The 26,275-nt window shown below is 57.6% G+C and overlaps 1 protein-coding gene across 1 annotated transcript in view; it reads right to left on the bottom strand.

Annotated features, from left to right (window-relative positions):
- Nucleotides 1-2,206: 2,206 nt before the first annotated feature.
- Nucleotides 2,207-26,275, bottom strand: part of GRID2IP (Grid2 interacting protein) — a 36,421-nt gene continuing 12,352 nt past the window's right edge. The window contains exons 4-23 of the mRNA XM_034988338.1: nt 19,777-20,025; nt 19,468-19,553; nt 16,787-16,856; nt 15,835-15,929; nt 15,344-15,527; nt 12,497-12,651; nt 11,514-11,660; nt 11,149-11,246; nt 10,852-10,969; nt 9,837-10,192; nt 9,025-9,441; nt 8,400-8,487; nt 7,514-7,591; nt 6,803-6,999; nt 6,310-6,465; nt 6,084-6,170; nt 5,066-5,195; nt 4,850-4,968; nt 3,982-4,146; nt 2,207-3,742 (exon numbers count right to left, since the gene is read on the bottom strand). Of these exons, the coding sequence (XP_034844229.1) occupies nt 3,671-3,742; nt 3,982-4,146; nt 4,850-4,968; nt 5,066-5,195; nt 6,084-6,170; nt 6,310-6,465; nt 6,803-6,999; nt 7,514-7,591; nt 8,400-8,487; nt 9,025-9,441; nt 9,837-10,192; nt 10,852-10,969; nt 11,149-11,246; nt 11,514-11,660; nt 12,497-12,651; nt 15,344-15,527; nt 15,835-15,929; nt 16,787-16,856; nt 19,468-19,553; nt 19,777-20,025 (3,067 nt within the window). The 3' untranslated portion in view covers nt 2,207-3,670. The remainder of the gene's footprint in view (nt 3,743-3,981; nt 4,147-4,849; nt 4,969-5,065; nt 5,196-6,083; nt 6,171-6,309; nt 6,466-6,802; nt 7,000-7,513; nt 7,592-8,399; nt 8,488-9,024; nt 9,442-9,836; nt 10,193-10,851; nt 10,970-11,148; nt 11,247-11,513; nt 11,661-12,496; nt 12,652-15,343; nt 15,528-15,834; nt 15,930-16,786; nt 16,857-19,467; nt 19,554-19,776; nt 20,026-26,275) is intronic.

Here is a 26,275-nt window from a genome sequence, read left to right as displayed (position 1 = left end):
AGCCCTGTATCTGGATGTGATTGCGGTTTGATTTAATGGGCAATGGTTGAGCGCTCGCTGTGTGCAAAGGCTAGAAGCAGCCAGGCCAGTGGGAAATCAAGCTGATGACAGGGTAGTTGGTGCACCTCGACACCTGGTAGCCCGAGCCTAGGTGTGTGAGAATTTGCCAAGGGAGGGCAAACAGTGCCCGGTGTTGCTTCAATAAAGGTCAGTTAAGATAAGAACAACAAGCATGCCCCATGGCTTCCTGCCAGGGAGATAGCAGGTCGAGATTACAAATATATATATCTTTGTAAAATTGTGTTGAGCAAAACAAAGAAGACATTTCCACACAGAGGATGGGCTTTCATGTAGGGCTGAGTTTTTGATGCAGAAAGTCACAAACCTTCCTGAGGTTCACTTTTTATTTGAAAAAATGAGAGGACAAAAACCCATCTCAGAGGGTTATTGTGAACGTGAAATGAGCCAAAATATGTAGAATGTTGGGCACACTACCTAGTAAACATGTGTGATTAGGAAAGGCGGCATGTAATTAGGCTATGTTATTTGGGTAGTATTATTGAGAAATAAGTAAATTATGCCTGGGGCATAAATGTTTGCATTCACAGCTTGTCACTTGATGAGGAGTTGCTGGGGGGCCATGGCGCACATATGGGCTCACATATAGGGCTTTGTACCGACTCGGGTATAGAATCACCATGATGTAGAACCCTAGAAAACCAAACTCAGAGAGGCTGACCCACAAGGTGTTTGTACTCGGTATGATGCCTGGCACATAGTAGGCAGTCAAAAAGTATTGGCCAATGCAATTATGAAGAGCGCTCATTGAGGATGTGAAAAGAGTGAACATCCATAACCATCTGTGGGTGTTCTTAGCGAACCCTCTTAGTGTTGCAAGTGACAGAAACCCATTCAAACTAGCCTAACCCAAAAAACTAAAATAAATTTTAAAAGTTTACAAATGGAGGCGAAATGTATTGGCTCAGAGACTGACAAGTCCGGAAGTCTGCTTCAGGCATGGTTGGACTCAGGGACAGAGAGATGTATGGAGTGGTCTTCTCTCCTCTTCTTCCCTGTATTGGCTTTATACCCAGGCAAGTGTCCTCCACATAGTGGTCCTCGCGGCCCCATCCAGGGTTCCACCCTCTATCCATCCAACGATTTATCCAGAAGAGAGGGAGCCTCCCTTTCCAAACAGTGCTAACTTGAGTCTTAACTGGACTCTGAGCCACCCAGCCAGAGTCACGAGACCATCCTTGTCCCATCAGCACTGCTCAGGGCCTGTGAGTGGGGGAGGGATAATTTCCCAAATGAAATCCAGGGTGCTGGGCGCCTGGGTGGCTCAGACGGTTAAGCGTCTGCCTTCGGCTCAGGTCATGATCCCAGGGTCCTGGGATCAAGTCCCACATCGGGCTCCCTGCTCAGCGGGGAGCCTGCTTCTCCCTCTGCCTCTCTCTCTCTCTGTCTCTTATGAATAAATAAAATCTTTAAAAAAAAAAAAGAAAGAAAAGAAAACCAGGGTGCTTTCCCCAGTAGAAGGGAGACTAATCAGCCTAGGCAGGTGCAGAGCGTTGCTGTCCACTGGATGGAGTAGAGTCAGGAGACAGGTAATGGGTGACTAGGTAAGAGAGAGGAAGAAGCATGCCACCAGGAGGAATTGTGAGATGGCTAACCAGAGCTGAGCTGGCAGGACCGAGACCACTGAGGATTTAGAGGCTGGGATCTGTACCGGGATGTCTGGCCAAGCAGGCAGGTGGTAGACGGATGCAAAAATGGCCCCGATTCTCCTGAATCCACACCCCCTGCCATGTGACTTGGCATCGTCTTTCATCAAGAGTGGACCCTAGAATCTGGGCTGGCCTTGTCACTTGACAGGAGACTGTGGTGGAATGGTGGTGTGCCAGGTCTGAGGTCTGACCTTAGACCTCAAGGAGTTTTCTGTGACTTTGGTTCTCTTGGACCCCTGCCTCCACCATGGGAACCATCCTGGCTATTTGGCTGGGGATGAGAGGCCACATGAAGTCATCCCAGCTGTCCCAGCCAAGGCCCCAGACATGGGAGAGAGACCTGCATGACTAGTAAAGCTGCCTAGCGGGGGTGGGGAGGGACGGAGGGAGAGGGAGAGAGAGAATCTTAAGCAGGCTCCACACCCAGCATGGAGCCTGACATGGGATTCGATCTCACGGCCCTGAGATCATGACCTGAGCTGAAATCAAGAGTCAGATATTTCACCCACTAAGCCCCCTCCCCGGTGCCCCAGGTTTACAGGGTGGCTGTGAGTTCCCCACTCACAAGGAAAGAACATACATGGTCTCAAAGAGCAGTCTGTGGGAGACTGAAAAAAGAACTGAACGGGTCCCAAATACTGTCCAAGAGCAGCATTAGACATTTGAATGCAGGGAGAGAAAAAGAATCCAAGAGACAAGTTTAAAGCCCGTTTCAGACTTCTCTGGAAGAAAGTTAAGGAAAGAGGCAACAGGAATCTACCTGATGCCCGAAACTGCCAAAGGGAGCATGGGAAGGATGGAGGAAATTAACCCATCCTCCCCGCCCACAGCACCCCTGCTCCCTGTCTCCTTTACCCCCCGAACTCACCAGGGCCTCCAGATACACGTGTGAAACAGCCTCTGGGATCCCAGCCATGTCCCACTGTGTCATCCAGTCCAACACCTGCTCTGCTCATGTGACCCATTCCAGGGAACATCACCACAACCCAGCCAGGCAACCAGCGCCCAAGTCCTACTCACCCAGCACCTGAACATCTTCCCGTTCTCTCTGCCCCTATCTTGCCCACGCCATCCCATTCTCAGGCTCCCCAAACTGGACTTAAATTTGTCTGCTGGATAAAAACCCTCAATTCTCCAGTCTGACATAGCGTGTCTTCCCAATCCAGTCCTCCCCTGTATCCCTGCCCGGCACTTGTCCTGCCAGCCCTGCTTCTGGGCTGCAGCCAACTGCAGTTTCTTCCAGCTTCCAAGACCCAGGCTAGGTGCACAGGCCCCCAGGTCCCTGCACCTGAGGCTGTCCTTTCTCCCGCTTTCTTCCAAGCAGCCCCAGGAGGCCAGGGCTGGGTGGGAGACCTCAAGGCCTATTGTGCCCACTGGCATGGCATGTTCCAGGGCGTCTGTCACCTTCTCTAGGCTCCAGAGTGCGTGTTCTGCAAGGGTGTCCCTCCAGCCCACTGGAAGCAGGCTCCAAAAGGAGATTCGGATGTCCTTGGTTGGGGCAGAGCGGGCTCTGGCCAAGCTCAGTGGGGCAGACAGCAGACGCTGCCCCAGGGCGGGGGCCGTCCCACAGTCCCCTGGCGGGTCGCAGCCCCGCCACCCCTCCCTGGGACCAGACCAGAGTCCGGAGGGTGTGCACAGCCAGCACCTGCTCCAAGGCCCAGAGTGAGGCGGGGCAAAGCCAGGCCTCCCAGTGGAAGCACACCGGTGGGCAGCCAAGGTTCACATTCCCCGGGGAGTTGGCGCCTCTCTCTGCCCCATGCCCCCTGTGGGTGCCAAGGCCCACAGAGGGGAAGCCGGCGGACCCTGCACTTTCCCGTTGCCCAGAGCCTGATGGCTGAGGTAGCTGGAGACACGGGGAGGCCGAGCCCCATCTCCCACACCCAGGCCGCTCTGGGCTGCTCCAGGCCACCGGGACAGGCCTCAGGCAGGACGGGCTCCGCAGGTCACCAGGCCAGGGGTGAAACCATCCCTGAGCTGCGTGGGCCATCCCCAGCCTCCAGGTCACTGAGTGCTCGCTGGGGAGGAAGGGGCACATGGGAGGGGCTGGTCAGTGGTCCCAGGAGCCCCTGATCCCTGCCCTGCCTCATCTCCTCCCCCCACTCCCCAGAGAGCCAGGGTAGAGACCTCTTGGCCCCGTGGGGGTCACATCACACTTGCTGGAGCCCGTTTCCCAATCTAGGCTTCATGGAGGCCCCCGCATTTGACCTCTGGAGGGACTTCTAAGAGACCCCTTACGCCTTCCATCATGGCTCACCTCGAACTTGCTCATGAACTCTGCGAAGATGCCAAAGAAGGCCTCGGAGGTGGTGGCTTTGGAGTCCTCGCCGAAAAAGGCCAGCGCCCTGCCCAGCTCCTCCATGGCCTCGCGCTGCAGCCCGTCCAGGGCCCGCAGCACCGGCTGGGCCGTCTCTAGGAAGGACTGATCAGCCTCCGTTAAGGAAACCGCCAGGTGCCCTCGGGTTCCCTAGCTGCCCGGCTCCCGCCTGCCCTGTGCCCTGTGCTCAGCCAGGAACTGGGCTGTGTCCAGGGGCTCCAGTGCCTTGGCACATTGCCCTCTCAGTTGCTCCTGGAGCCTGACGCATCCAGCGCAGCCCCAAGGCCGTCCACTTGCCTTCTCTGTAGGGCTGCCCTCTCCCCACCCTGGGCTCTTCTCAGATGCCATGACCCCCTCCTCCAACACCCACTTACAGTGGCCCCCTGGCACTCTCTTGACTTTGATCTCTCCTTTTTTTTTTTTCCCCTGTAGCCTTCGTCCCTAACTGTGCTCAGTGGCAACGTGCCCCTCTCCTGACTGCCTTTGGCTGGCCAAGGCCTGGCAGGTCACTCCCTCTATCTTGTGACCTAAACCTGGGCTCTCCTGCCCACGAGGACAGATGGGGCAAGGCAGCGGCTTTTGGACAGTCAAAAAAGCTCCTCTTAGTTACACAGACTTGGTGTAAGTACTTGGCTTCTAAATCACCAGGATGGACCCTCTGCCGGGACCCCCGGGCCCACCCACAGCAGCCTCTGCCCAGAATCTCTGCTGGGACACGGAGTCTGCGGTGGCCGCTGGAGTGACAGCTGGTTCTACTTGGCTACCCCAGGGTCCACCCTGGTGTTCGGACAGGCTGCTCACTGGATACCGTCATGACCACAGCAAACTTGTCCTCACTGGAGGGGGACATGCTCTGGCAAGCAGCCTGTATCTCACTGATGGTGCCATGGAGGTCAGCCAGGTCACTGGTCAGGGCCCGTTGGTTGACTGTAGGGAAGGGAACAGAGCCGCATGAGCACTGACCTCCCAGCCCAGGACAGCAACGCCTCTGCTTCCACACCCACTGCCCATCCACTCAGCCTACCTTTGGCAGCCAGGGGCACAGTGGGCAGGTCCTGAGCAAAGCCCAGGAGTTCTGGAAAGTGCTGGCTCAGTGATTTGGCAAGGATGTGCAGGAATGTGGACTTCCCATCCACAGTCTTGGTGGAGTTGAGCTGCAAGTGATGCCCAACATACATCCTCTTCAAGGACCCCATCAGATTCCTGATCACATGGGTCTGGGTACTCTTGGCCCCACTTCTCCTGGACTGTGGCGGCAATTCCTGGCCCTTGACACTCACCAACTCCAAAGTTGCTAATATTCCTCACTGTGAAGCTCTGCTGGGATGCCCAAAGGCCTCCCCAAGGCATTTGGAGGTTCCCTGGCCCAGATCTTTGAGACACCGTCCCCTGCTCCCACCCAGGAACCAGCCCATAGCCACCAGCTAGAGGAGGTCACCAGGTGTCCTGTCCTTGGGAGCATGCCCTTGTCGGCAGATATAGTCCAAGATTTTCTGACCTCTGGGGGAGCACCACTCACATATCTTTGCTCTTGTGGTTTTCGGGAACCATCTGTGGCCCATCTGTGCCTCAGACATCCTAAAACATTCATATCTACAAATGGAATCTTTCTTCCTCTCTTTTTAAAACAACGAAAGGTACCCTGGGGAAAGGTCCCAGAAAGAGCGGGAAGGCTGGATATTCACGCTGTCCTTTTTCAGATCCTGGATTTTTTTTGGGGTAGGACAGCTTGGCAGTGGTGGTGGTATTAAGGGCACAGAACCTACCAGGTGGGATTCCCTCCTTCTTCCTGGAATCTTCTCTCCCTGCCCCCCCACACTCCCTTTTTCCAGATCCTGAGGCTTGGCTTGGAAAAGCCCCCACCCCAACCTTTACAGCAGTTACATCCTGGCCTTCGGACAGCCAGCTTTTCCTCCTGGGGGAGGGGCCCTCCGTGGTCCTGATATTCTCTCCTCTCCTCTGCCACAACTTGGGTTGGGCCTGGCCTTCCCAGCCTTGACGGTAGAGCAAGCTCATCGATCACTGCCAACTGGTCCTCTCACCTCTGTCAGGAAGTTGATCTTGAAGCCTGTGGTCTTGTTGGTTTTGGGCTGTCCATCGTTGAGATAGTTGCCCATGGCCAACACAAACTGTGGAAAGGAAGATGGACAGTTCCTGCCCAGGTCCTCACCCCACCCCCTGGAACCACTCTCAGGATGGGTCTCCAGACTGGAAGCCCCGGGGGGCAGACAGGCAGGTGGGGTGACCAGAGAGGGGGTGCACCCTGACCTCCAGGATCTTGGCGAGCTTCCGGCTGTTCTTGAGCTCAAGGGATGCCTGGCGCAAGCACTCCAGGCTGCCCCGGATCTCCTCTGTCTTCTCTTGTAGGGTGGCTTGGAAGTGGAGGCTGCGCAAGCGGGTTTTGTATTCGGGAACCGATAGCATCTGTCACCAAGGCAAGGCCAGGATTCACCCGCCCCACCAGGGGACCCACCGCCCCCCCGCAGCCTGGGGTGGGGCTCAGCTGGCTGCCGGACATTCCCTCAAGAAAAATAAGCACAGCCCCAACATAAGCACAAAAAATAAGCTCAATCCCCTCTACCCTGGGCCCCAGGTGGGAACTGGCCGTTAAAGGTGTAACACTGGGACTCAGAGGCGCGACGCAGCGGCGGTAGGGGAGCGGGACCCACGAAGCCCCGGTCACAACGAGAGCCCTGACGGAGGCGGCCGAGGCCGCTGGGCAGCACCCCCTGACCCCCGGCGGCCGTGACGGCCGCAGCACCTGCAGGACGAACTGGTCCGGCTCGCTGAGGCGGCCGGGCGCCTCGCGGAAAGCCTGGTAGCGCTGCTCCTCGTCGGCGTCGGGCGCGAAGAGCAGCAGCTGCGCCAGGTGCGCGGGCTCCAGGCGCCGGGGCTCCATGCTCATGAGCACCTGCCGCAGCTCCGCGGGGCTCAGCTTCAGGTGAGCCAGCAGGATGGCTGCGGGCGGGGCCGCGAGGGTGAGCCGGGGCGGGGCCAGGCGGACGGTGGGCGGGGCCCAGAAGTTCCCCGGGGCGACTGGGTGGAGCCCGGGAGCGGCAAGGAACCTGGGCGGGGCAGGAGCCGGCCCAGAGGTGGAGAGGGTCCTTCCCACGGCCGGATAAAGGTGAGGGCAAGGTTCTCGAAGGGACACACCTAGATACGGGCGGGGCCTGTGGGAGTGGAGCTGGAAACGGGGGAGGAGACCGCGAGAGGGAGAGTAAGCGACGGCTGGAGGCGCGGCCAGGACCCGGGAGCCCCTCCCACGTGGGGGCGGGGCCAAGGAGGGACGGGCCCGAGAGGGTGGAGGCTGCACCTGGGTGGGATCTAGGACCCGAGAAGCCGCCTTCACCCAGCCGGTGTCGGGCCCCCAAGACCTAATGTGTCATCCACACAAGTGGATCCAAAGCTCTGCGGCCCAGAGAGAGGGCCGCCTCCTGTCCCCCACAGCCCCTGGGACTCCCCAACCCCTCACAGGTGTTGTAGGCCTTCTTGTGAGACAGGATCTCCACCACCTCTTTCTTCCTGAAGGGCTCAGGCCCAGGCACCGGCTCTGGAAGGGAAAATGGTTTAATGAGAGGAGGCTAGGCTGGTGGGAGGGCCCAAGAGGGGGGTGGCCACACCTAACAGCCCAGACAACCCTTGATATGGCCTTAACTGAATCAGCTCCAGGTGTCCCCAGTCCCCTCCTTCCTCAGTCTCCCACTCAGGGACTCTCCGGCCTGTGTAACATACTCAGCATGCATGGTGGGTGCCTCTCCCCCATCCTCTCTCCCCTGGGCCCTTGGGGTTGAGCTGCCCAAGGAAGGTGAACCAACCACCTCTCCACCTTGCAGATCCTTCCTGGATGGACAAGCCCTTTCTCTTCCATCCTGCAACCACCTTCCACACACAGTATCCCTGGCAGCCTGGCCCCACCTAACGACTCTAGGGAGATACCCAGAGAAGGGCGGGGACGACAGAGAGATTGGAAGGGACATCTAGTTGGCTAGATATGGATGCCTCCTCCCTTTTTCTGGCTGTGTGACTTTGAGCAAATTATCTAGCCTCTCTGTGCCTCTTCATCAGGAAGTTAGGGCAATCACAGTCCCTACCTCGCAGAATTGTCACAGGATTAATTTAGAAACGGGGGTGTCTGGCATTTGGTGAGCATGCAATAAATGCCAGCTACTATGATTATCTCCACTTTCAGATGGGAAATCTGAAGCTCTGAGAGGTTAAATAACTCAGGGGCACAGGAAGTAAATGGCAGTCAGTGCAGACCTCCGGGACTCTAAGCCCTGGGGTGCCACAGAAGGCAGCAGGTGGGCTGCCATAGAGGGCCTGGTATGAGGGTTCCCCAGGGCCCTAAGGCCACTCACTAGCAGGTTTCTGGGTGCCAAAGTGGAGCTCCAAATCGAGATATTTCACCATGTCGCTCAACTTGTCATAGTCAGAATCTTCCCCGAGCTGCAATGGGCGGGGGGCGGGGGGCGGGGGGGGAGTTCGGGGGATGAGGAACACTGGCAGCTGGACTGCCATCCTTCCCCCAGCCCCCCCATCCTCTAAGCCACCTGGGGAGCTACCGAGGGAGAGCCCTCATCAGGCCCTGGGAGAAACCTGAGGACCAGAAGAGACTGCAGGAGAAGCTAAATCATCCAAGTGATGAGGCGGTGAGCCGCCTCCTCGTGAGGTCAGTAACGCACACACACCTGGAACACTCCATGCAGGAGGCAGCAAGTTGCACTGGAGCAGGGGGATCAAGGGACTGCAAAGGGGCTGCAGCCAACCAAGGGGGCTTAAGGAGGTGGCTGAGAGGCCTGGCCCTGTCTTGAGGGGTCCTTTGCAGGGGGTGAGTTCACCGGAGCTGCCCTGGGCTTCCGATGCTGGGGGAATGGAAGCAGGGAAATGCCAGGGGCTAGAAACTGGACAGCGTCTTGTCTTCAGTGCTGCTGGCCAGGCCAGCCTCCCCTGGTACAGGGCACTCCCAGGCCCCCGGTCACCTACCTGACCCCAGATGGTGCCTTCCGAGTTCTCCACCTGCTCCCACCGCAGGCGCTTGACGCTCATGTGGCTGGTCTCACTTCGGCGGTGGCCCAGGCCCCGGGACAGCATGGGGGGTGCACAGGGCACCGGTGGGGGCAGGGGCGGCGGGGGCGGTGGAGGGACTGGGTGGCTGAGTTGGGTGAGGGGCTTGGCCAGCACCTGAGCAGGGCCCCGGGGACCATCAGGGGTGCGGGAGTTGGGCTTGGGGTCATGGAAGGGCAGAGGTGGTGGAGGCGGGGGGCTGAGCGGGGGTGGGGGGATGTGGTCAGAGATGGAGGAGTAGGTCAGGGAGCTGCCTTCCTCACTGCTGCTGATGCACTCACTAGCGCTGCTCCGTTCATTGGTCACAAAGCTTCCCTGGTCATCGTGGAAGCTCATCTGCCGGGCACAGAGCAAGGTGAGGGAGGGTGGGATAGCCTGGGGCAGGGGGTGGGCTAGCTGGGGACAAGGACAGGCTAGTCTGGTGGGATAGCCTGAGGCTGTGGGTAGGATGGCCTGACAAGTAGTCTGGGAGAAGGAATGGGGTAACCTCAGACAAGGAATATGGGGGAGCCTTGAGTGAGCGGTGTTACAGCTGAGTCAAAGGGTGGGATAGCTCAGCCAGGGAGTGGGGTAGCCTGGGACAGATTCTAGGATGGACTGGGGCAGGGAGAGGAGTAGCCTGGGGCAGATCCCAAGGGCAACAGGCCTCTTGCAGGAGCCCTGTTCCCCTTCCAGGCCCCCCATGTCACACCTGGGCCCCTGGCCCTCCACATCTGCTGGCATGTGCTCACCTCCTCATAATCATTCTCAGGGCTCAGGAAATCATCCACGACAGTGACCCGGGGGCCCAGCTGCTCACTCAGCACATCCAGGAAGCGGTCAGTATCCCGGCTTCGCACGGGGCGGGAGAAAGTGAAGAGCTTCCTGCGGCTCGGCGGGCGGGCAGGGTCCGGGCTGGGGGGACTGTCGGAGCGGATGGGCCCGGGGTCTGGCTGTGGGGAGGGCGCCCTGCTGCTGTCCAGGCTGGCGTAGGGGTGGGACTCAGAGCTGCTGGGGGAGGCCAGGCCCCCTGAACACAGTGGGTAGTAGCAGGGGGAGGGTAGGTGCTGCTCGCTGGGCCATGAGACGCTGGACAGGGTCCTGGGCCCTGGGGTGGGGGATCAAGTGTGAGGACCCTTCTTCAGTTAGTATCTGGGTTCCAGGTGCAGGCTGGAGGGGGGGGGGCCTGGGGCAGGTTGGCTTTGTGTCCCTGCGCACCTTCCTTTCCCTCTCTGGATACAGCACAAGAAGACCCTAGATGACCCTTCCACCCAGGCCCTTCCCTGAGGGAAATCAAAGGTCAGAGTAGGTGAGGGGGAACACTACTTAGCCCCAGGAGAGGCCAGACCCCCGCTCATCTTGGAAGGGACTTCGGGGTCCCACCTGGGGCCAACCCAGGGGTCCTGCCTTCTGAACTGCAGAGAAACCATCTTCCTAGCTGTGCCATTCACAGAGCAATGCATGCACTTAATTGTTGATCCAACAGCCACAGGCTCACCTGGGGCTCCTTTGGGGGAGGACCTCTGCTTTTCTAAATCTGCAGTAGGGGTAAGGATCAGAGGGGGGCATGCGAAGGCCTGTGACAACCCTGACCTCTATGGACCTTTGCCATGCAGGCTGCTGAGGCTCCCCACAACTCAATCATGTGGTCACGGAGCAAAGGGGAGGCCCCAAGGATGTGCCCCAGATGGGGCAACACCCAGGCAGATAGCCCAGAGGCCAGAGGCCAGTGCTGCTCCCAGGAACCAGGGCTGGCTGAGCCCCTACCTGCTGGGCCTGCCGGGCTGGGCCCTGGTGGGGAGGCGCGGGATCTGGACGTGGTCCCCACCTTCCCTTTGAAGCTGCTGTTCAGTCTGGACTCGAGCTCCGCATAGACGGCTGACATCTTCAGGGAGAGGAGGCCAGGGTGAGTCCAGCCCACCGTTACCTCCTCCATGAGGCCCTCACATGGCCTCAGAGGCCAGGCCTGGGTGATCTGGGAGGCAGGCATCTGCCCCAGCCCCATGGGACACCGATTCCCAGGAGTCACATGAACCACCAGGAGGGTAGACAACGGGGTCTCACCATCTTAGGATTGGGGGTCTCGGGGAGGGACGTGCCGTCGCCTGCCTGGCGCTCGCCTGGGATGAGAGGAAGAGGCATCTCGGGGCAGTCGCCGGGACCTGCCAGGGGAATCGGGGAGGGTGGAGTCCACCATGGGGAGATCTAGTATCCCCTCGGAGCTCTAAGGCTTGGGTTCCAGCCCAGGCCCCACAGGCAGCCATCAAGAAAGAACCAGCAAGCCCCGTAGCCCCAGGAGGGCCATCACTCAGCCCTGCCCAACCTGTTCTTGGGCATTTCTCATCCCACCAACCCCATTCTGCAGGCGGGAAGACCGAGCCCTGGTGGCACCCTCACACACTGTCCCGCCTTTCAGGCCAGAGCCTCACCACAACTGAGGCTGGCCTCCAGGCCCTGGGACCGGAGGCTGCGGCGGCACATGGACGAGGCTCTCAGGGAGCTTCGCTGCTGCAGCTCGGGCACTGGTTCGGGCTCGGGCTCGGGCTCTGGCTCCAGGTCCAGCTCGGGCTCCGGCTCTGCAGTGTGACATGAGCAGGAGATGGGCCCCTTGTCCTCTCAGCCAGACAAAGGGCCTCCAAACACAGGAGGGGTGAAGGCAACCACTGTTTGCACCAATCTGTGACCCCAGGCCCTGCTTGCCATGTGGCCTGAGGTGGAAGATTCTGGGTCTAGGCAGACGTATGGAACATCCGCTGGCCAGCCTATACTCTGAGCCTCTTGCTAAAACCTTTGAGCTTCCCCCAGCACACTGTGGGTCCCCAGGACGAGGGATGGTGGGCAGCCGAGGGCCAGCTCACGGGAGATGTGTAGGCTGCGACGCAGCAGGTGCAGAGGGCCTAGAACAAGTGCAGTGTCTGGCCCACTTCCTATTCCTGTGGCCTAAATGGTGAAGTGCGTGGTTTTCTGGGCACGTGGGGCCCGCTCTAAGAGGTGGGCAGCAGTGGGAGGCTGAGGCCGCACATGGCCCGGCAGCCAGGCCCGACCTGGCTGTGTCCTCGCCCTCCAGCTCTATGGACGGCAACCACGTGAATTTCTTGATCTGCGACACGTCTCTTGGCGTGCAGTGCACAGCCATTGAGACCACTCCCGTTTTGTGGGTGCAAAGCCAGGGATTCCGGGCGGATAGGTGGGGTGTCTAAAGTCTAAGGTAATGTGGCAGATGCTACTTAAGCATCGAGCAGGGAAGGCACATCTGTGGGGCCAAGTGTGTGACCCGCCTGGGTGCGCCCGGCATGTGTCTGCAGGCTATGGGGGCTCATCTGTCTGTGGGAGAGGCCCAGGTTGGCTGTCATCTGAGGACAGGGGTCTGGCTCTTCACCGGGTGTGCTGGGCAGGGGGAGAGGCTGCTTACCTGTCATGGCCGTGTAGCCCAGGAAACATGCAATTTTCTCCTGGCAGAGCTCCTGCTCCTCGTAAGTCAGCAGCTGGTAGATGAACTGCCAAAGAACTTGTTTGGCAGGTGTGTCCAGCACTGGGTAGACGTCCACGATGAGGGTGTCAATGTTCCTGGGGGAGGGTGCAGGAGCAAGGGGTTCACGACTCAGGGGCTCACCATGGTGGGGAGGGAGAGATGGACAAGGGGGCTCTTCCAGGCCACAGAACCCACCCCTGCCAAGACAGAAAAGTGCGGAAGGTAGGAAGGCAGGCTCTGGCGATGGGCTCCCCTCCCCCCGATTCAAATCCTGGCTCTGCCACTTACCAGCCAAGTGACCTTTCTCAAGTTACTTAATTCCCCTGTGCCTCAGTTTCCTCTTCTGTAGAATGTGGATAAAAATAGCATCTACCTCACAGAGTCGCCATATGATGAAAACACACAGAGTGTATTGGGTAAACCGACTCACTATAGCAGAGATTGGCAAATGATGGCCCGCGGCCCAAAATCTGTCCCACCTTCTGTTTTTGTAAAAAAAAGTTTTATTGGAACACAGCCATGACTGGGTGTTTACATATTGTCTATGGCTGTTTTCGAGCTACAACGGCAGGGTTGAATAGTTTCTATGGAGACCATATGGCCCACAAAGCCTAAAATATTTACTATGTGGCCCTTTGTAGAAGTAGTTTGCTGATCCTTGCATTATATGAGAAAATAAAACTAACACCACACATAAGGATGAACTCTAGGTGGATAAAAAACAAAGTATGAAAAATACAATGGTAAAATTAATAGAAGACAGTGTAGGAGAATATTTTTTGGCCTAGGGGTAGGGAAGGAGTTCTTAAAATTTCAAAAGCCAAAGCCATAAGGCCCAAAACGTATTGAATTTGATTTTATAATAGCAAGCATATCTGTTCAAAGAAGCCCAACTTGGACACAATGATATTATATATAACAGAAGTAGTAACAAGTAACAAATGGGAGAAGATGTTTGCAATGTCTAAAATCAACAAGGACTCAGTATCTAAAATATACAAGGAACTCCTGCAAATCAACAAGAACAAAAAGCCCAGTAAAATGAAAATGGGCAAAGGGTCTAAACAGGTAATCTAGAGATAAAGAAACAGAAAAGACTGACAAGGATATTCAAAGATGTTTAAAATAGTCATTTCAAAACCCCAAATAAAATAAGATGTCACTTTATGCCTAAAAGACTAGCATGAGTAGAAAGCTGGATGGTGCCCAGTGTTGGTGAGGACGTGGGGATGGGGGGCCCAGGTGCACTGCAGGTGAGAGACAGCAGTGCTCTGGGAAGCAATTTTGGATGACCTAGTCAAATTAAATAAACAAATACCTTAATATCCAGCAATGCAGCTCTTAGATATGAATTCCAAATGAATTGTACACAGCACCTTGGGGAAATGTGCACAATGATGTTCATCACTGCTGTCAAGATGGAAGAGAGTGGTGACAAGCCTGTGTCTGTCACTGGCAGGTAAATAGATCAGACCTGGACCCTTGATCCACAGGAATTTGGCTGTAGTTGTAAACAATGTATTACATGTACACGAGCAACATGGACAGATCTAAACACATAGGGTTTGGTGGGAAAAAAAGTCACAGAATGTGCACAGGATAGCCACAATTCTAATGTAGACCAAAAATACATCCCATGGGAGGCACCTGGTTGGCCCCGTTGGAAAAGCATTTGACTCTTGATCTCAGGGTCATGAATTCGAGCCCCACATTGGGTGTGGAGATTACTTAAATAAATGAAACTTAAAAAAAAAAAAAACAAAAAAACCCCCACATCCTACAAAACACAATGCCCACACTTCAAGAACATGTCAGACAAAAGGAGCCCTGTTAAACTCATTGGACTGGTGACCTTGGGAAGGGGAGGGACACAGAAGAGGGAGTGGAGCTAAAAGGGAAGGAAAGGTGGAGACAAGCCAAGTGTCCATCACGGATGAATGGACAGACAACATGTGGTCTATCCACGCAATGGAATGTTATTTGGCCATGAAAAAGGGAAGAAGTAGATGCTATCACTTGGATGAACACTGAAAACATGATGTTGAGTGAAAGAAGCCAGACATCAAAGCCCACATACTATAGGATCCTATTCACATGAAAGCCCAGAATAGGGAAAGCCACAGAGACACTAAAGTAGATTCGTGGTTGTTGTTGGGGGGGGGGTTGTGCAGGGGAGGAAGGGGCAGGAGAGGAGCGGGTGATAGTGAAGAGCTGCAGGGTTTCTTTTTGAGTGAAAATGTTCAAAAACTGAGTGTGGTGATGGGTGCACAGATTTGTCAATTAAAATCCAGTGCACTGTATATAGGGTGTGTGAATTTTACCTCAATAAAGCTGTTTAAACAAAAAAGGAAAAGGGTGTGAACGGGTGAGGGGTTTGCACAGACCATGACAATGACCCTACGGACCGAGGAGTGTGACAGACGCAGGCTGCTGCTACTCAGGTACAAAAAGGAAGACACCAAACCAACCCCAACAGGCTCAGTGGCTGGTGGCAAATGCCCACAGGCTAGTAGTCCTGTGACCTTCCCACAAACAACTTTGCAGAGGTCACTGCTTCACTTGACAGAGGCTAGGTCACGTGGCTAGGAGGTTTCAGAGTCAGGGTTTGTGGTAGGGCACCTTGATTGCCCACCACCCGGGGGCCCCTGGTACCAGCGGCTGCTTTCTTTGAGTCTCTCCCAGGAGCAGGGGGCTCAGGAGGCACAGGCAGGGAGACCCGAATGGTGAGTCTGAGCAGGATTTGGGGCCCACCCAGGGCAGCTCCCACCACCGCTCTGGCCCAGCCACCTGTGCTGGAAGAAGCTCTCAAGGGCCCGGCAGACCCCATAGCGCTCGGGAGGCGTGAGTAGGTGCTCCAGCTGCTGGCTGAAAGTCCTCCCCTGCACCCGGATGCTGGAGGGCAGGATCTCTGCCACCCACTGCAGGGAGGTGAGCGCCGAGGACGGGTTGGGGGAATCCAAGGAATCGGAGTCTGTCGGGGCCACAGGCAGGAGAGACACATCTGACCCAGCATCCCGGGTCAGATGCGGTTTCTCTGGCAGCTGGGGTGAGTGCTGGGCATTGGGAGGCACACCTACTGCCCGGAGCTGGGGACGGGGATGGGACAGCCCCAGGCAGGGCCCTGAGGCTGCCCCACTGGAATCTACAGCACCACCTGGGGAGGGAAGCTGCAGGGTTGGGGGAAAAGCAGAGTCCTCTGCGGACTTGTAAGTCCCACATGTGGAGGCCCTGGCAGGGTCTCCGTGGGCCACAAAGCCAAGTGGCTATGGGCGTCTCACCGCTGGCAAATGGGACGAGCCCCTCCTCCACCACCAGTGTGGGCATCGCGCCACTGCCTTGAAGCATGGATACCACCTTGTCATGGGAGCAGTTCCTGCCAAGAAGAGATGGCCCAGGAGGGCCTGACCAGGATGAGCGATGTCCACGGCCACCCACCAGATCTCCCTGTCCTGCCTGTAGAGACTGCTCAGCAGTGCACAGCAGCCAGGGCCCTGCCTCTCCTGCTCATTTATCTTCTCTGCAGGAGAAGCTCCAGGCCCAGGACAAGCTGGACACTTCTGGGTGCAGAGGGGTTGTGCCCATGTCATCCGTAGGCAGGGCTCCCCCTCAAGGGCAAGACACTCATGGTCCATTTAATTCTGTGTTGCCTGGGAACCTGGTTGGCTCAGCCGGTAGAGCATGTGACTCTTGATCTTGGGGTTGTAAGTTCAAGCCCCACGTTGGGTGTAGAGATTACTTAAAAATAAAATCTTTAAAAACAAAAACAGGGACACCTGGGTGGCTCAGGTCCTGATCCCAGGGTCTTGGGACTGAGCCCCGCATCGAGTTGCCGCCGCTCAGCAGGAAGCCTGTTTCTCCCTCTCCTGCTCCCCCTGCTTGTGTTCCTGCTCTCGCTATCTCTCTCCCTCTGTCAAATAAATAAATAAAATCTTTTTTAAAAAAGAGTCCTTTAAAAAAATAAAATAAAAAAATAAAAACAAAAATGAAACAGCAACAACAAAAAACTCTCTGTGTCCCTTGCATGGAGCTGGGGTATTTTCTAGTTGGAAGACTAAACTGACATCCTGTCTAGTCTGAGGGTACAGATTCAAGAGATCCCATAGGAAGAGGGGCAGATCCTGGGGACAAACTGGTCATAGGAGATCGGGACCATGGCCTAGGTGTCCCAAGAGCCAGGAGTCTCAGAGGATGGTTTGTCACCAAGCTTTGACGTCCCCAGTAGCCTCTGACCTCATGTCCAGTCCATTGAGGAAGAGGATCCGGTCGCCTGACTTGAGGGACGCATTGTCAGCCGGGCTCCCTAGAAGCCAGAAGAGAGCATGTGCTGGTCAGCTGGGCAGGGCTGCACTCTGTGAACCCATTTTACAGGTGCCAAATGGGATGAGTTGCCAAGAAGAGCCAAATTCAGGCCAGCAGATCCCACATTAGACCCAGCACCCCTCTGCTCTCAGCTGCTCTGAGCAGGGAGTGAGCCCCTGGGTGGGGGTGGGAGGGTTTGGGGCTCAGTGTGGACCGCTGGTCAGCCCTGAGCTGTTGGAGAAGGGGGAAAAATAAAGAAGGTCTTGGGAACCATTTTTCTGTAGCATCTGTGCACCTGCTGAGAAGCCCGCTTCATACTGTTCTCTGCCCCACCCATAACGGTTCACATCCTAGATTCCTCTGTGCCTTTGTCATCAGGAGAAAATGCACCTGTCTACAGGGAGGGAGCTTCCTCCCCCAGGCTGGGAAACATGGTGTATTAATCACGCTTGTTTGTTTCTGTACTTCCTGAGGCTTTGGCATCTTGGGGCCATTGCTGACCCTGGAAACACTGCCCTTCGGTGGCTAGCCAAGCCCTACGTGGTAAATAACTGGCTCTGAAGAATGCCTCTTGTATGCAAACCAACCAGTCCAGAGCCCACACCCAACGCCCTTCCCTATGGAGCTCTCACACCCTGGGCCATGACTGCGCCCTGCCCTAAGCTCCCAGGGCCAGGTACCTGCAGACTGACTGGGGACAGCTCCTATGCCTCAGAGCCTGCTGCAACTAATCCTGTACCTGCTTAGCCTGCCTTGCCCGATCCTTCCCCCGTGTGGCCGTGCAGGGTGTGGCCACGCCCCCTCCTCTTGGGAACTGTGAGGGACAAACTCTTTTTCCAATGGCCATCATCTCCTGGTCTGTTGGCCTCACCATACCCGAATAATAATGGTAAAACCTGCGTTTTAAACACAAAGGAGCAGCTGATTCTCTGCCCTGGTGGCGCTGAAGGTCAGACCTAACCCAGTACCTAACACTTAGGGATGGGGCTGGTAGTTTGCTCCTGTGGATGCTCTTGTGGATTTCTGCCTCTTTTGTCAGCTGTTCCTCTAAATTTGATTGGGCAACAAGTGGGGTAAGTGACAAATGCCTAAAGAAAATGTACTCTCAGATTGTGAGGCATTCTCTCAGGCTGTGGGTACTGTCAGGGGAGGAAGAGAGATGCTCAGGGAAGACCTGCTGGGGAAGGGGAGTCCTTCCTCCCTACCCCCAGACTGAAGAGGCGGGGAGGGGAGAGGTGATGGTGGTGATAAATCCAACCTGGCCTGTCTGGAAGCTTGGGCCAGCCTGGGGTGGAAGGGCCAGAGGGTTTGTAGCTGGGGATTCAAGATCACTGGATCAGGAGTCAGGAAATCCCAGGTTCTGGTCCTTGCTTTGCCAGAGCCTCTAAAGGCCTCAATCTCCCCATCTGTAAAAGCTCTCACTGAAGCATCCGCTTGGCTTCCCATGACGAGGAAGGCATGGGGTTACCAGCCTGGAGGCTAGGTTGGGGAGAATAGCACCCCTGGATCTTAAACATGGCCCCAGGCAAAGTATCCCTGGCTGCACCCCACATGGGGGTGGTGGGAACTGGTGGTGCTCGTGGTGGCACAGTTGGAAGAGACAAAGAGGAGAGATGACTCCTTTCTAGAGGACCAACGTGGGCCTTTCCCCTACAACACTGTGTCAACAACTTAGTAATGCACAAATCCGAGGAGAACTACAACATATCAGTCATCAGGATTCGGTCTTAAAATGATCTGATGGCTGGAACAATGATGCAAAGGCACTAAGGCACTTTCCTGGGGATCAGATGTCCAACCCACAAATCCCTGCACTGGAGGTGTGAGATGAGGTAGGGTAGAAAGGACTCAGCAATGGGGATGTGTCACCAGGAGCATCATCCACAGGTGCTGGGAGGATATGGGTGCAGAACAGAGAGAGTGGGTGACCCGGGTGACCCGGTGGTTACCGGGAGGGAGAGTTCAGTTTAGCACCAGGAGACATTTCTGCCCCACAGAGACCTTCCACAGTGGAATGTGCTGCCACAGGAAGAAATGAGTTTCTCTCCACACTCCCCCCCGCCACCCACCCTGGAGAGGCAGGAAGAAAGAATTCCTGCACGGAGAAGGCTCTGCTTTCTTCAAGATGTCACCATTCCAGGAGCAAAAAGAGGCAGGCTGGGTGGGGGCAGGAGGAGAGTCCAGATTGGGTATAGGGGACTGGATAATGGGCAGAGGCCCTGAGGGCCTGATGCCGCTCTGAGTCTGGCCTGCCCAGCAAGTGCCAAGTTCACAGTGGGCACCCCACACAGGGCAGGTTGATTGGGTGCAGCCTGGGTGGGTGGGTGTCAGGTGTGTCCTGGCTCCCCCAGTGTCTGGGGCAGTGCCCTCAGCCCTCCCTGGGGACATAGGAAAGGTCTGGATGGAGAACTTGGCTCTCTTGGCTCAAAGGTGACCCTGAACTTGGAGGGGGTTTGCCCCAACTTGGATGTCCCCTCTGGGGTACTTAGAGGACACGGACTACATGAAGTTAGAACCTGGGGGCAGAGCCGGGGGTGGGGGGAAGACGGGCTACTTAGTATGGGCCTAAGAGGGTCCTTCACCCCATCCTGGACAACCCGCCCACCCCTCACCAGGCAGGACAGACTCGATCCAGACAGGCCCGTGACCGCGCAGCGTGAAGCCGAAGCTCTTGTTGCCCTTGTAGACTCGGACTGTCCTGGGGAGAAAGAAGGGGTGGGGTGGGGGGCTGGCAGCGTGCCCTGCCCTGGGGAGAGGGAGGCTGGGGGACGTAGGGGATAGAGATGTCCCGTGTCCTGCTCCCCTTAATCTCTCCTGACCCCCACCCCAGGTGTCCACACCCCGACCCCGCGCCCTCTGCCCAGATCTTCATTCCAGCCCACTGACTGGGTCCGCGGCCCGTGCCCGCGCGCCCCGGGTACCTGCGCGTGCCCCCCGGGCCCGCGCGGCCGCCCAGCAGCGAGGCAGCCTTGCGCGGGGGCGGCTCGTCGGGGCGGCGCGGGGCGGCGCTGGCGCGAGTGGACACCAGGAGGCGCTCGGGGCGCTCCTCGCTGCGGCTCCGGCGCAGCCGCTGTGCGCCCTGCGCCCTCCGGGCGCGGCACAGCTTGCCCAGCAGACCCTGCGACACCACCTCGTCGAAGCGCGCCCGGTGCTTCTTGGGGATGAAGATCCTGCCGGCGAGGACCGCAGAGTCGGGGCGCGCCCCCAGACCGCGCCCCGATCGTGCCAAACCGCGGCCTAAAGGCTCCTTCTTGCGGGCGCCGCCCTAGGCTCTCGCGCCCCTACACAGGGGTAACAGGGGAATCAGCAGCCGGCACTCCAGTCTCCCCCCTCAGTGTCGGAACTTGTGCCCCAACTGGCCTGGGCCACACCAGAACCACGGTGCCCGGCTCTCCACCTCGGGAAAGTCACAATGGGACCATCCCCATTGCTGTGGTCTTGGGGAACCTCAGTGCCCCCAAAGCCCGTCCGTGCACCTGTTCCTCCTCCTGCCTCCCTCTTCCCATTTCTGGCCTCTCCCCTAGGCACTCATTTCATGCCCTTGCACCTGCCCAGCCAAAGCCAGCCAGGGATCCCTGGCCACCCATCTTACCTGATTCCAGGCAGCTCCGGTGGAAAAAAAATGAAGCCACAGCCTGGCCGGGATCAGACTTCCCCCAGACCCTCATCACACGCCCCGCCTTCCTGCTCGCTTCTCTGGCCAGCCCTTTCTACAGCTGCCGCCTCAGAATTTGCCAGGACGGCCACATCCAGTCCTACCTCTTACACTCTTGCCCCGCTGTTGTCCTTGCCCCGTACACTCTCTCTGTTTCCTGGCTACACTGGGCTCGACCTTCAGCACCCAACGCTGGCCTTCCTTCAGTTCAATCCCACAAGCTTCAGTAAGACCCTGCTGTCCGTGCCCTTGGGTTCAAAGCTGAAGGCACTGTGGTTCCTGTTCTCAGAGGAGGAAGTGGTGAGAGGCAGTGGGGAGGCTTGGTTGGACTCTGTGTGGGGTCTACACCCTGGGATGATTCCCTAGTGCCTGTGGGTGTCTCCTGCGAGGCTGGAAGCTCTCTGAGGGCTAGTCTGTAGCTTGGCTGGGAGCCACAGTGACCGGTCAGGGTTTGACACAGGGGAGGGATCAGTGACTCAGTAAACAGAGGGCCCACCAGCAGCACAGCCATACCTCCCAGTAATGGCACAGTTAATATCCTGGTGGACTCCCCTGTCCATGGCAGAGGATCCGGGGGGCTCAGAGGAGATCTGTAACTTTCCAGGGTGACACAGCTTGGACAGAAGGTCAGCCTCTGAGCCTCGGCACTGTGGCAGGACTCTGCCGAGGGCCTCTGAAGTTCTGGTGTCTAGTGAGACCTCCCTGGCCGCATCCCAATGTTCCCTTCCATGTTCTCTGTACCAGGAGCCAGTGCCAAGGGCATGGTGGGGAAGAGGGAGGAAGACGGGAACAATGGTTCTGCAGCCAGCTGAAATACAACCCCTCTGAGGTCATCCAGTGGCCCCCAATCGGTTTCCCTGACCTCTATGGGTAGGATTAATAAGACCAGGCAGGCAGAATAAGCTGCCTGGTAGGAGGGAAGAGATGTGGGTCCTCCAGGAGGAGGGTGCATCAGGGTTGCCCCTCAGTGAGCTCTGCTCCAGGTCTGAACGTTCTAGGTGACCAGGAGGCCAAAATGAAAGGCCTGCTCAACTCCTCCAGGAGCATTCTGGCCTGATGCTCATCCTTGTCCACCCACAGCGATTCCCAAAAATCTAGAGCCTCAGCCTCATTCCCCAAATGGTCACTCAAGGTCTCTGGAGCCTGACACCTCCATCTGCCTGACCCACACATTCCCCACACCCTCCCAGACCCACCACATGCCTCATGCCCAGGCAAAGGAGGGATGACAAGCCAGAAATTGTCCACCTCACACTTTGGGCTCCAGCCCCAGGCTCCAGAAGGCCCTAGGTCCAACCTGGGCAGGGGCCAGATGACCATTCCAGCTCCACCCTCCAGCAGCAATTAGAAAAGACCTCCCGCCACCCCCCACCCCCGCCCCAGGGTGGTAACCATGGTGAGTCACCAACTGCACAGGTGGGAGAAGATTGGTGGCCTTTTCTCTGCTTGGTGTCCTTGGGACTAAGCCAGAGGCCAAGGCTGCCTTGTGAGGCCAGATGCCCTTCCTGGCCTGTGTTGGCCCTCCATGCAGCTCAGTCTGGCCAGGCACCCCAGCCCGGGTCTGCTCTGAAACCACTAACCCAGGAGAGCCAGGCACAATGGGGCCTCGTGGACCACTGTGGCAGATCACTGCTCCTCTGACCCTGACAGCATGGCTGCCCCAGGACTCCCAGGTCCCCGCCACGCCAACAGGCTTCTCTGAGACCACAGGACGCTTCCCTGGCCACACAATGACGTTCCAGTCAGTCAGTTCTGTTCCCTCTGCCTGGTGGGGTCAGGCGTAAATCCGTGTCCAGATTCCTCCTAGGGGCTGCCCTAGGGTCCTCTCTCTCTACCACATTCCCTGTCTCGGCTCTCTGGCCAGTTCCCTCGACCTGCCCAATTGTAGGAAGGAAAGAGAGCTTTTCAGTCCCAGCCCTTGGTCCCCCCTCCGATCCCCATCCCGACCCCCAGGGGCGCGTGCAGGTTCCAGGCATCCAACGCGGGGAACTCGCCCCCTTATGCCGGGTGGGTGTCCACCTCAGTGCCCCAGCCCCACCCCTTCTCAGGCCGCCCGAGGCGGGTCCGCCGCGCCTAGGGCGCACAGTTCCCGGGGGCGCGGGGCGCGGTAAGGAAACTACCGAAAGTGCCGAGAGAAGCCCTGGTCCTTCCCCATCTGGCCGGCGACGGCGGCGTGGCAGGTGCCGACAGGCAGGGGTGGCTGAGCCCGCGAGCAGAGCGAGGGCGCCGCGACTCCACGAGTCACTGCCGGGCGAGCGCACTCGCCCCCTCCCGAGCCCTCCCGGCCCGCGGCCCGGCGCCCGCCCCCTCCGGTGGCCCCGCCCCGCCCCGCCCCCACGGGGGACCCTACAGCTAGCTCCGGGGGAACTGGGGGCGGTTCAGAGCTGTCAACGCTGCTTCCTCTCCGCTCCCTCCATCAGTCCCTCCCCAGGTGTCTCGCCTCCTACCTCGGGCCGGGGCGCCCAGGTCCCCTGCACCGTGGCGAGTCCCGGCCCCTGGCTGCAGCGAGACTGAACCCCAAGGTTCGGAAGGAGCCCCGACTTTCTTTTGTGGAGCATGGGAAGGCTTTCCGGAGGGCGTGGCCTTTGCGCTAGGTTTCAGGGAGTGGGTCAGCGAGGGGAAGCCCCCCTCACCTACCCGGGGGAAGCGCTAATCAAGAAGCGGTTTGTGAGGGAGGCCTTGAATGCCATTGCCACTGCCAGCCGCTGAGACTGAATTCAATGGGGGGGGGGGGTCTAAGGATTTAAGGAGAGGAGGAGGGACCCCAGAGGTTTTGGTGCACCAGGGGAGTGCTTGAGGCTGGGAGGGAAAGAGGGAAGGGTTTGGGGTGGGACGCGTGGTGAGATTCTGGAATCACAGAGGAAAGGAGATCGTATGAGATCTGGTGAATGAGTGGAAATGAGGAGGGGCAGCCGGGCTGGGGCAACTCCCAAGTGGGGGGGTGGACGGAGGGCCTCCTACTGGGAGAGAGGGAGCTAAGGGGAGAAGAGGGGGATGACAAGAAAGGGAGTTTGGACCCTTCCTCTGGCTCTGGGGCTGCTACTCCCGGAAGTCAGAGCAGGAGTAGACCCCAGGGAACCCACTGTGTTGTCATTTTCTCCCTGATCCTGTCCCGCTTGCCTGCAGGAAAGGGCACATAGATACCGGGAGCCAGCCCAGGACTTCCTGAGCAGGGGCTCCTGGGGGGACATCAGCACAAGGCCAACCAGGAGTTGGCCATTACCCAGACAGACAGGAGCTGCAGAGACAGAAAACCCTGGGACCCTCCCTCTGTCCCAGTCACTGGGAGAAAGGGACATCTTACGTGGTTCTGCCTATAGGTTCCTGCAGCCGGTCAGACCTGGTGCTCGGTTCAGACCACGCTGCCCAACACACCTCAGCCCCGCGTTCCTGGCCCAGCAAGACCACCACCCTCCCATGATCAGCCAAGGCTGCTTTTCTCCCCTGCAGCAACAGCAAGCCGGAACCAGAACGCATGCCGCATCCTCCCAGGCCTGTCCTCAGCCCCGCCAGGGAGAGAAATGCCTGAAAACCTCTACAGTGATACGGCTCCCTGACATCTGCAAGGCCACAGCCATCCCATCATGACAGAGCCACTTCCGGTACTTTGGTTCTGGGTGTGACGGCCCAGCATCCAGAACCAGGCCAGCCCAAAGGCTACGAAAACTGTCCACCTCACTGTGGGCAGAGGAGGAGTGAGCATGGAGCAAATGCTCATGCCTGCATCCGGACAGAGGCAGAAGTGCACATCCTGCCTTGGGGCCCGGTGTCCTTGTCATCCCCTATCCCTGTCCCTGTCTGTCCGCACTGCACGGCTCCCCTCTGTCCCAGCGCCCCAGCACACAGGGAAGGCATCAGAAGGGGAGAGCAGCTGGTGCATCAGATAGCCCAAGACAACGGGGGGGGGGGGGGGGTTGGGGTCAAGCAACAGATGGAGTTTGCTGAAGTGCCCGCCCCCGCAAGAGGGTGCTACCAAAGGCAGATCACTCTGGGGCGGAAGCTCTCAGTTGGGGATTTTGCCCCACAGGGGACATTTGGCACTAGCTGGAGACAGTTTTGATGGTCACAAAATGACAATAGGGATGGGGAGTGTGCTACCGGCCTCTAGTGGGTGGAGGCCAGAGACGCTGCTAAACATCCTACAACACACAGGCCAACTCCCAACCACAGAGGATTCTCGGGCCCCAAGTGTCAAAGTGCCATGGCTGAGAAACCTGCTCTAGGGAGAAAGACACCTTCCGTAGGGGAAGCCCACACTAACTGAGCACATACCATGTCCCACGGTTTCATAGAGTTCTCCCGATCACTTTGTATTATGGTGTCTCCGACACTGGTCCCTAAAGCAGAGGAGGATGGAGGGGGTACAGGTGTTCCCTCGCACCCTCCCCCCCATTCTCAGCTAATCTCTTTTCTGTGTCCTGTTGGCAGGGTCCATTTCTGTGATTGCCTACTGAGCACTCTGCTGGGAACACGTAAGGATGACCCACCCCGTTTTACAGACAGACTGTAGAGGTCAATGAACCTGCTCAAGGTTGAGCCCGTGAGTGGACTTGGGGGTCTGACCAAGGTCTTTGGGGATTCCAGACCCCAGCTTCCTCCAGCACTGTCCCTGCGCTTCCTTCTCCTCCCACCCGCTGGCTCCTCCCTCTCCTTCCAGATTTCCTGAAACACCCAAGACCACACAGCTGCCTTGGCTTTCCTGCTCCCTCCTAACCACGTCACACTTCCCAAGCTGCCTGGCCTGGCCTGTCCTAATTAGAAAGTCATTTTGTCACTTCATCAAACTCGGATCCCTTTGGGGATAGACCCAAATTAAGCTCTGAGCTGCAGGGTGAACTGCTGTCATGGAGGAAGATGAGACCCTTTGCTTCCATTACCACCACTGACCCAAATCTTACGCTCACAGCAGCACTGTCCAAGAGAACTTTCTTCGATGATGAACACGTTCTAAAGGTGCACCGTCCTGCACTGTGGCCACGAGTCATATGTGGCTAGTGAGACTGAGAAGCTGAATTTCAAATCTGATTTAGTAGTCATTAAATTTAATCTTAAAAAGCCACATGTGGCTACCGTGCTTCATGGTCTCACTGCTTCTTTCTCCCCGAGCCTTCTGATTTGGCCACTGGGACCACCTCTCAGAGGCCACACAGTGACTTGGGTGGGTTCCAGCCTCTGCCAAGCTCACACACACACACACACACACACGCACACGCATGCACACACATGCACACACACAGCTCCACTCACTGTTTGCGCTCACTCTCTCAGTGGGGTATCCTAAGGCCAAAACTGTCGCTCTTTGTGGCCACCCATCCTAGGCAAGGTGGTTCACAGCCCGGTACTGTCATGTACTCAGTGTTGGGTACAGAGTGGCACCACTCGCCGTGGCAGCGTCCACTTCTGTGGCTAGATGCCTGGCCCCAATGAACTCCTCTTAGGGTCTGTCTCTCCACCCCATAGGACATCCTGCCAGACAGACTCTGAGGGTCACTGAGCCACAGCAGTGGCACCTGCTGCCTCCTCCAGGGAGCCTGCCCCGATTGCCGCCCTGCTAAGTTAGCCCTGGGCTGCTGGCACTCAGCCCTCAGAATCACAGATGACTGTATACCTGTGATTCCTCCCTGCCCCCTGAGAGCTCTCCCCTAGAAAATTCTGCATGGGGATCGCTATTGCAACCCTGGAACCCAGCATGTGGGCCACCAGAGCCTGGGGGTTGGGGTGGGGAGATGGAGGGGAAGGAGGTGGGGTTGGGGTGGCTGAAGCCG

Source organism: Mirounga leonina, unplaced genomic scaffold (genome assembly GCF_011800145.1).
Source record: "Mirounga leonina isolate KUSES-001 unplaced genomic scaffold, KU_Mleo_1.0 Mir_454, whole genome shotgun sequence".
Lineage (NCBI taxonomy): Eukaryota > Metazoa > Chordata > Mammalia > Carnivora > Phocidae > Mirounga > Mirounga leonina.
Note: the sequence above shows the minus strand (reverse complement) of the source record. Positions and strands in the feature narration are given on the sequence as shown.